Source organism: Anarhichas minor, unplaced genomic scaffold (genome assembly GCF_050575085.1).
Source record: "Anarhichas minor isolate MPS153535 unplaced genomic scaffold, ASM5057508v1 ptg000082l, whole genome shotgun sequence".
Lineage (NCBI taxonomy): Eukaryota > Metazoa > Chordata > Actinopteri > Perciformes > Anarhichadidae > Anarhichas > Anarhichas minor.
Genome location: NW_027466528.1, coordinates 948,532 through 958,734, shown reverse-complemented (window position 1 = coordinate 958,734; position 10,203 = coordinate 948,532). Strand labels below are relative to the sequence as shown.

Here is a 10,203-nt window from a genome sequence, read left to right as displayed (position 1 = left end):
TCCCTCTCCTCCTCTCTCTCTCTCTCTCTCCCTCTCTCTCTCTCTCTCTCTCTCATACACACACACACACCTACACTCACACAAACACATACAGCCCTGGTTGCATTTGAATGTGTTTTCAGTAAGTGTGTGACTTCCCACAGCTGGAAAGACTATTTAATGCTCCAATGGGCATGTTTTATAAGAAGTCTGAGGGATGTGAATAGCTCTCTTCAAAGAATCAGAATCAGAATCAGAACCGTTTATTGCCATGTATGTTGAGCATACAAGGAATTTGGCGTGATGGGAGGTGCAAACATTTAACAATCAACAACAATCAGTGCAAGTAGAAACATATTCAAATTTACAAGAGATATAAAGTAAAGTAAGATATAAAATAAATGAAATATAAAATAAAGATGAAATATAAAATAAAGTGAAATATAAAATAAAGTGCACAAACGAACAGATAACAGGACTATAAACAACGAACAGATGACAGGACTATAAACAAGTGAGATGTAAGTCTAGTGTAAAGTGTCGAGTGTAATAGAAGGGATGCAGGGGAGTGACCGGTAGGAATTTGTCCTGGGGTGACAGAGTCAGTGGGGAGTCAGTGGGGCTCTGTTAATGAGCCCGACTGCGGACGCGAAGAAGCTGTTCGTGTGGCGTGAGGTCTTGGTCCTGATGGACCTCAGCCTCCTACCAGATGGAAGGGGCACAAACAGTTTGTGTCCAGGGTGAGAGGGGTTGGCTACAATCTTCCTTGCTCGCTTCAGGGTCCTTGAAGCGAACAAGTCCTGGAGGGACGGCAGATTGCAGCCAATCACCCTCTCGGCAGAGCGGATGATGCGTTGCAGTCTGCCCTTGTCCTTGGCTGTGGCTGCAGCGTACCAGACTGTGATGGAAGAGCAGAGGATGGACTCAATGATGGCTGTGTAGAGAGTGTCTGTTTAACCTTTTCCAAACCGACAAACCAACAGCCACACACCCTTTTCACATGGTCGGTCAGATGTGCACAGATGTTGGTATTGCTGCATGTGCACTGCAAATTCTTTTACTTCACATAACTTCGCTGTATTTACGGCTGAACCAAACTGGTTTTGTCTACACTGGCAGCGATAGAGGAGGTGTGCTGTAGAGAACAGATAGAACTTAACTGCATAACTGTATAACTGTAGTACGTTGTGTTGATGAATTGTCTCTCTGGACCTGGTTTGTAACATGATATATTTTCTATTTTTTTAAGTCATCCAATAACACAACCTCAAACCAAGGAGACATCTCACAAAACCCACACCTGCACTTCTACCAAAGTATTTATGGCCTGCTGGTGGTGGTCATGGTGACACTTGCCGTCACCAAATGCTTCTTCTACACTTGGGTGACTTTGAATGCGGCCACCAAACTCCACGACACCATGTTCAAGAAGGTACTGATGGATGGCCATACCATCAAACACAACCATGTTTACTGAATTGAAGATACGATCTGTTAGGATTTTTCCATATAGTTTACTGTTACGACTGATGGAACCGCAGAGAAAGACACAGGACTCAAATGCACGTCAGGTAATCAGACAAAACACACAGGGGCAGGAAGTGAAGCATCTGAAACGAGAGGAGAGGTGAGTAACACAAAATAAAACAAGAAATAATGAAATGTCAAAACAAAGGAAAACATAACCAACGGACAAAGTATTACAGACAGAAGGGAGGGACCAGGAGAAAAAGTCACAAATATAAATCCGTCTACGTCTTCAAAGACAGATTTATATTTCATAGCCATGGTCGGAGCCACGGATTCTTTCCCCGACTTCAAAACCTCAGTGAGATCAATTAGTGAGACGGACTAGACTAAGATATTCAACTGAGCAGCCCCTCTGGCCCCGCCCTCTCTCTGCTACGGGGGGATGGAGAGGAGGGATGGGAGGTAACAAGGGGCATGCTTTATGTTCATATAATGAACAAGTACAATGCCTTTATGTTTTCCTTCCTCAGATCTTCTCCAGTCCCATGAGTTTCTTTGACACGACGCCAACAGGACGCATTCTCAACCGCTTCTCCAAAGATCAAGAGGAGGTGGACGCGGTGCTTCCCCTCACCATAGACCCTTTCTTGCAGTTTGCTCTGCTGTTCACCTTCACCGTTATCACCATCTCGGCAGTCTTTCCCCCGATACTGGCAGCTGTGGTGTTCATTGGAGCGTTGTTCACCCTCATTCTCTTGTGAGTTGATACCAGTTTAAACATGAAATAAACGCCTTGTATGGCTACCTGCTGATCACACGTTGAGTTCATTTTATGACATTTATTTAGATGCAGATTTTCATTTAAATGGTTGCACGTCTTAAAAGCAGGTACAGTACAAGAGTTCTTTAAAGCTTTACTAAATATATCAGTTGTGATTGATCTGCAGTATCTTCCAGAGGAGTATCCGTCAGATGAAGAGGAATGAGAACATCAGTCGTTCTCCCTGCATCTCTCTCACCACCTCCACCCTGCAGGGCCTCAGCACCATCCACGCCTACAACATCAGAGACAGACACATCGAACTGTAAGATAGCAAAGTTCCTCCACATGACTCTCCACTGCGTCGCTCCTCATATTGTTGTTTGCAGCGTTGTCTGGGTGACAATTTGGACACAATTTAAAATGGCAGAAAATTGATCTTGATGCAATATTTCTTGTTTTTGACGCACATTTTTTAAATCATAGTGTACTATAATTCCCATAGTTCTAATACATTAGAGAGTTAGAGTAACGCATTGTAATAGCTGCTATAATGCATAATAACCTGATTTTAAGTTACACTAAGAGGTCATTGTTTGCTTTCAGTAAAGTGAAAAAATATGATTAAATCTATGACAGAACAACAAACAAAACGTTGGGACTTTGTCACTTACAGCTCCAAAGTTTAGGGCCAAAACGCAAAGTTTGTTGTTATAGTGCCACCAACATTTGACACCGCATTCCCTTGGGTCCCCAGCAATACACAAGTAGATCAAATGAACAGTTCTCGAGATAAGCAAAGCACACTCACTCATAGAGTTTCCTGCAAAGTCAGAGTCTCTGAACCTGGTCTGCCTTTTAAATGCTGTGTTACGGATCATTGGGGTGAGGCGGTACAGTATGTTCACAAACCTGCATGTCCTTTATCACGTTGTAGGTTCAAGTCACTGAGTGACATCAACTCCAACCACTATTTATTGTTTCTCTCCGGAACACGTTGGCTCTCCTTCTGCCTGGACTCCATGGCGCTGACCATGACGTTGTTGGTGTCTCTGTTCGTAGTGCTCAGCAGCAATGACGTCATCAGTCCGTCTTTGAAAGGCTTGGCCTTGTGCAGCACCATACAGGTGAATTTGGAACAGAACATGAATGAACCTTTGGTTTCTTTTTGTAAAGATACGTTGAAAGCAACTGCAACGTGTGTGTTTAAAGATGTTGATGTGTTGTCCAGCTGACTGGCCTGCTTCAGTATGCAGTGAGGCTGGCGACGGAGGTGGAGGCTAGATTCAACTCGGTGGAGCGGCTGCAGGAATACATCACGGTCAGACTCTAAACTTCTCTGCCTCTTTATAAAGCTAATCATTTCTCTTCTATAAAGTACATTTTTCTCTGACGCACCTCCTTTCCTCTCCTTCACAGTAGTTGTTGTTTATTGTGTACAGGGTTGTACGTCTGAGGCCCCCGGGCCAATAAAGGAGGCCCGAGTCCCAGAGGATTGGCCGAAGAGCGGAACCATCACCTTCCAGGACTATAAGATGAGGTACCGAGAAAACACACCCATTGTCCTGAACGGACTCGATTTCTTCATCCGAGCTGGAGAGAAGCTGGGCATTGTGGGAAGGACAGGCTCTGGTAAGACCTTGACTCCAGCAGCTTTTACTCATAACTTTTTTTTTTTACATGCAGGTTGATTTTAGTGTAAATGTCAAGATGACTCAGACATATTGACATGATTGATTGATTGAGGGAAACTATCACTAATTATCAGAGTTGAATCTTGAACCTAAATACGCACACAATTTTATCTATTTCAACAAAACCTATCGTCGATATTGATCATAATGTAGCTTCTACAATGCACATGTAGAAAGTCCAGTGTTACAAGAGCACCTTTGGATTTAAATGTGTAAATGAAAGAACTGACTTGGATTAGAGTGTTAACTTGTAGAGGCATGGTAGGGAACCCTGCCTCTGTACACCATTAGAGTTACTGTTGTGCTTTGTTTCTGCAGGGAAGTCCTCTCTAGGCGTGGCTCTGTTCAGGCTGGTGGAGCCGGCATCAGGGACCATCCTGATAGATGGTGTGGAGGCTGAAATCTTCCCCACCGAGAGAAGGCCGGAGAGCACGCTCCACTGTTTTACAGTAGAGTTGCTTCTTAATAAATCTACCATAAACTGGTTAACAATTAAAAAGTATTTAATCCTACCGAAGCTAATACAATTACAGAATGAAGTACACTACTAACAGAATATATAATAATATGATCCGCGCGGAAAAGCTATTCATTCGCGACTCAGCCTGGAAACACAGATGTTTCCAGGCTCAGAGCCGAGGAGAAAGAGCGTGAATTCCTTTCCAGCACTTCCCCTTACAGTTTGAAATCCCCTCCCTTTTGTCCATCTTAATTCCTATTGGCTAATTTCGGTTGCCTCCTCCTGGCGTCAGGCTTCCGAAAACCCTCGCGCGGGCACAACCTGCAAATGTCTGTCTGGAAGTCTGACTTTCCCTTGGCTATTCTTCACAGTTTAATACATTCAATGACTGTCTTTTATGGCTTAACACTTCTATGATAAACATTCTATATAAAGATAAGGATTTGCAACTTTTGGCAAAAACTTCACAAGTTTCACAAACCGATATAAAGGTGCTACTAAGATACACTTCTAACTACAAATCACTTCTACAATTATGAATCTTCTAATTATGTATTCCAAAACACTTCTAATTATGATTTCTTAATTATGAATCATTAAACACTTCTATTATGATTTCTTAAAACATTTCTAAACCCAAATTTCCTACAATGGCGTGGACATTACGGCCATTGGTCTGCAGGATCTGCGCAGCAAATTGTCTATCATCCCCCAGGATCCTGTGCTATTCATTGGAACAGTCAGGTAACCTAAGCTAACGCCTAACTCCATGTAGCTTTATGTTTCCACACGGGTACACACTGCTCTCACTGTGGTGGGTTAGTCACTGGCTGCATGTCCTTCCCTCCAGGTACAACCTAGACCCCTTCAATAACTTCAATGATGAGGAGATCTGGGCGGCGCTGGAGAAGACCTACATGAAGGACTCGGTATGTTGGCTGGACAATATGAAGCACATTCACAGCTTCATTAGAGCGTGTGCTCAGTCATCTTGAATTGAAATGTTATCTGACCAGATAGTAGCTGTCTTAGTGGTGCATTGGTGTTATTGAACCCTTATTTTCAAATATATTATGAACCGTAGCATTGGTGGAAGAAGTATTCAATCCTTTACTTCAGTAAAAGTAGCAATACCACGCTGTGAAAGTACTCCATCACAAGTAAAGTCACTGCATGTAAGATCTTACTTGAGTTAAAGTACTGAAGTATTATGAGCTTTGTGTACTTAATGTATCAAAGTAAAAGTACACAAAGTAGAAAAATGCACCCTGTGAGTGTTACGCAATGATATCATTAGATTATTATTGCCGATACATTAATGTGAAAGTAGCAATTTTATGTTTTAGTTGGTAGCTTTGACTATTCTACAAACCGTTGGGTTTTATATCCTGATTGTATCGTAGTCAGTATCAGTGTAGGTTACTCTTAGAGGTGAGGTAGCAGCAGACATGAAGGTGGTTCTATGAGGATTGTTTTGTTTCCTTAGATCTCCAGACTGGAGGGGAAACTACAGGCAACCGTGCTGGAGAACGGAGAGAACTTCTCTGTAGGAGAGAGACAACTCGTATGTATGGCGAGAGCACTACTACGCAACTCCAAGGTTTGTACATGAATTTATGTCTTCTGACTTCTTGTTATTTACACACTTGCCAGTTTTTCAGCTGCTCTACTGCCACATCTGTGGTGGTTCTGTTCTGATCAGCTGTCAGTGGGCTTTAACAGCTGCAGAGACTTCTGATGGAGTTTGTGTCTGCACACAGGATCACTGTACTAATACTAACTAAGACACGCAGTTACCATCACTGCCAGAGCAGCAGTGCTTCCTGCTGACATTTCCTGAGACATGGTGTCTCTTGAACACTGGAAAGACTTTATTAGGCTAAATGTTTTGGGGAAATTTAAAAATATGTAACTTATTAAACCTGACCAGTAATTATCAGCCTCACGTGACTGAATGAATTGAAAACAAAAGATGTAAAAGGTTCTTCTTGCTGACAGACAGACAGTCTCTCAGCTCTCTCTGACTTTAAGTGTTTCCATCATAAAGGTTATTGAGGGAAACAACAGATCATAAAAGGCAAATCTTTCTAAAAAATGAAGAAAGTTGTTTGTGGTCCTTTTGTTGTTCAGACCTACAATTAACATATATTTTAACCAGATGGTGAAAAAGTAACCAAATCAAATATACAACTTGAGTTTATTCTGTGATTTCACTCTGGTATGAAATCTCAGTAACGTTAAGAAATATCAGATCAGTCCGATCGGCTGAAGCGTCCAATCAAATAACTGATAAACAATAAGGGGGCGTGTCGTTCCGTGAAGGCTGCTCTTCCTCGCCCATGGCTCCTCAGATAACCATCTTCGCTCAGATAACAGAGCAGACAGAAGAGCTTTGGGACGGCCGTCAAGATGGCGGCGCAGAACAACAAGTGAGGAGTGAGGAAATGACAAATAAGAGACTGAAGATGTACCAATAGTCCTGTCTTCTCACTGTTGGTTGTCGTCTCGTCTTTCATTCCTTCCTTGTTGCATGGAGTTCTGTTTGTGTACCTGCCTAACAGACCACCTGCTTTATTTGGACTCTGAAAGCCATTTAAATACAGTCACTGAATTGTTCCTGCTGCCTCCTCATCTGGGACTGTGTTTGGGTCCTTCCCCTGCTCCCTGCATCTGCATGTGTTGCAAAACCAACCAAACTAACTGCCTGTGATATTGATATTATTCACAATTGCATCAATTAACCCACCACGACCAGTATTCCTCTCTTCGTCTGGACTAACTGTCCCTCCTGTTGTCCAACAGATCATTCTTTTGGATGAGGCAACAGCATCCATCGATGCAGAGACCGACGCCTTGATCCAGACCACCATCAGTGAAGCCTTCCAGGACTGCACCATGCTCACCATCGCCCATCGCATCAACACTGTGATGCACGCCGACCGTATTCTGGTCATGGACAACGGAGAGGTAACAGATTAAAGATAAGATAAAGATGACGTTTACGTGCTTCTAAACCTAGACTAACAGTCAGTGATTTGTCCGACAGGTGGCCGAGTTTGACCATCCAGATGTGCTGAAGCAAAGACCGGACTCTCTGTTCTCCTCACTCCTCGCTGCTGCCAACACTGTGAACACCTGAACCACACAGGCCCTGCTACACACTAAACACTGTAACATAATAATATTATAATATAATAAATATATTTTCACAAACATATCTTAATCAGTCCTGTCATATTGTAATCTTGATTAACAAAGTGGTAATCATGAAAATGTGTCAGCTTCAGTCACACTGTGTGCTGTTTGCTGACACATGTTTCTTCTTCCTGTCCAGAATGTGCATTTCAAAGGTGTTCAAACACATTAGCTTTGTATGTAATGATACTCATTACTGTGTCTACAGGCTACAGGGCGGCTTGTTTTGATCCGACACCAACGATCCTCTTCAGTGAAGCCATAAGGAAATATGGATTGAATAGCTGGTGGTGGCTAATGCTCTTATAGTTTTGCAAAGTCTGTGAATTTGTTTAAAGATCAGGTCATAGAGAGAGTTTGCCACAACAGGTCTTTTAAAAGAGAATTCCACACACACGGGCGTCATAATCTCAGCAGTGTGTTATGAGGAAGAGGGTTGTCTTCTCTGTGAAATGCTGTTAAGGACTTTCCCTTCATCTGCGGTTACTATGTTTTACTGGCGAGGCCCGTCCTCAGCCTGCTCTTACAATCCCTCCTATTCTCCATCCTCACGATATAAACGATGAGGATGCACAATATACAGATGAAGATGTATAATCTTTACACATGAACATTTAAAGGGATGCCTCACTTAAAATCATTTCACAGGTAAGCCTGTTTCTTGTTGTATAGAATGTTGAAGATTCTGTGAAAATGGCATTTTGTGTTGAATTAGGAGAAACCACTTGTAACATTAGTTGTGTTGAGCTATTTAAATTGTCCTTGTTTGAGTTGTTTATTGAAAACAGCTGAAAGTTTTTAAATTTTGCCAATGAACCTAATTTGCAATGTGGGTTAAATACCTTTGAGTGCAACTGTATGCACACACGAACTATAAGGTTGCCCAAAAGAGCTACATGAAACTAAGTCAACTGTAGAACTGTTGTGAGCTTGTGATTGTGCAACTCTTTGCCCTTTGTGTTCGTGTTCTCCTGAAGATACGCCTTCTCCTCCAGCAACGGGCAGCCAACCATCGTCTCGAAGAGCGACCCAGACCTTGAGTTTGGACGCGCCACAGAGATGAGCGACAACGACATCGCTCGCGTCAACAACCTTTACAAATGCAGTGAGTTGAAAATGAACACGATACTGTAAAACAAGGTGAACACAACTACTGATCGGGTTTCTAAAGAGCAAAGTAGGGTCGAAATATTATAAATCAGATGTGAATTTAATTGTTTTGTTTTTTCCTCAATCTGAAGTTTAATGACGGCTTCCAGATACTTCACCCCTCAGACTGTCAGGGTTACAACCGGAGACCCAGATCTGATGGACTGAGTATAGAGTGCTGCAGGAACGAGTCCTAAAACAGGAAATGAGTCAGCATTTGTTCACTTCCTGTTGTTTATCATCAATGTTTGTCTGACACAGAGATTATTTCCTGCAATAATCCAAAATAAAAAATCTTATTTGACTTTTTGTCGAGAGAACTGCTGACTTTACTCAACCCTTATTGTAATTTCATTTAAAACATTTGCTCACCTCTTTATTGGTTTTTAAAATGAACAACCTTTATGATTTGGTTTTGGTTTCATCGAGTGGGCTCACAAAGAGCTGAAGATGTGATGATCGTTAATAATGACAAACAAATAAAAAATAATCAATTTACCAAAGAAACTGATAAAAACAGAAGTTCTGAATAAGTCAAAAGTTAGAATGTGATGGCTGACACGGAAAGTTGTTTTTCATATCTTAAAACAAAGAATGGCTTCTTCTGATTGCAGGAAATTAAGCACCGACATCACCAGCTATGAGTGGTGGAAGACACATTTCACCTTTTACTCTAGTAAAGGTTGCAACACACTAATGTAAAAATACTCCATTACAAGTAAAAGTCCTGTAATCATAATTAATTGAAGTAAAAATACAGTGTGCATAATGTGTCCTCGAAATCTGAAATAAGACATTTTAGAAAATGATTGTGTGTTTAGATGAGCAGCAGAGAATTCAATCTGTAACTACCTCAAAACTGTGAATGGAATGGTACAAATATACTTTGTCACAGATATTGGAAATTGAGTGCAAACACAAGCAGGAAGGATCCAATAGCAATCATTGAGTTCAAATCAATATTCTGAATGGCCTGGCAATAATAATTAATAATATTAAACAGATGTGATTTTGTATTTCCACCAAAAAGAGGCAGTGGCCCTCCATCGGTTTAACGGGACATACATGAGAGTTTTAGACCGAGACTCTTCACGGACTCGCAGAATAAATCTAATCGCAGGTTAAAGCCACGTTTCAGTAGCTGTTTGGCTTAAAACGGCACATTGATAGAAAGAACAGCTTTGGTCAAAATTAGGAGTTATTTACATTTATTTTTATGGGGAAACTAGGTTGTCCCCACTCTTAATGCCACTACTGTAGATGCACATATGCATGTATATGAAAATGTTCCTCTTTTCATGCTGTATAGTTTGACTTTTTTTATTGTTTAGTCGACTTGTTGCATTAGCAGAATGAATATTTATCAGGATCAGAATCAGAAATTTAGTTTATTTCCAATGTATGTTGCACATACAAGGAATGTGTAATGGCGGCTGGTGCATAACATTAAACAATCAACAAGAAATAGAAACATATTAAAATGTACAATAGAGTAT

At 41.4% G+C, this 10,203-nt stretch overlaps 1 protein-coding gene across 1 annotated transcript; it reads left to right on the top strand.

Annotated features, from left to right (window-relative positions):
- Positions 1–1,160: 1,160 nt before the first annotated feature.
- Positions 1,161–7,502, top strand: LOC142938308 (ATP-binding cassette sub-family C member 12-like; the record flags this gene model as incomplete). The annotated part of the gene is given in 12 exon segments (XM_076081597.1): positions 1,161–1,411; positions 1,980–2,206; positions 2,397–2,534; positions 3,147–3,336; positions 3,441–3,530; positions 3,652–3,841; positions 4,222–4,287; positions 5,014–5,107; positions 5,214–5,292; positions 5,850–5,963; positions 7,166–7,330; positions 7,410–7,502. Coding segments are annotated over 12 exon segments (1,697 nt in total), but the record flags the coding sequence as incomplete, so codon positions are not given.
- Positions 7,503–10,203: the final 2,701 nt, after the last annotated feature.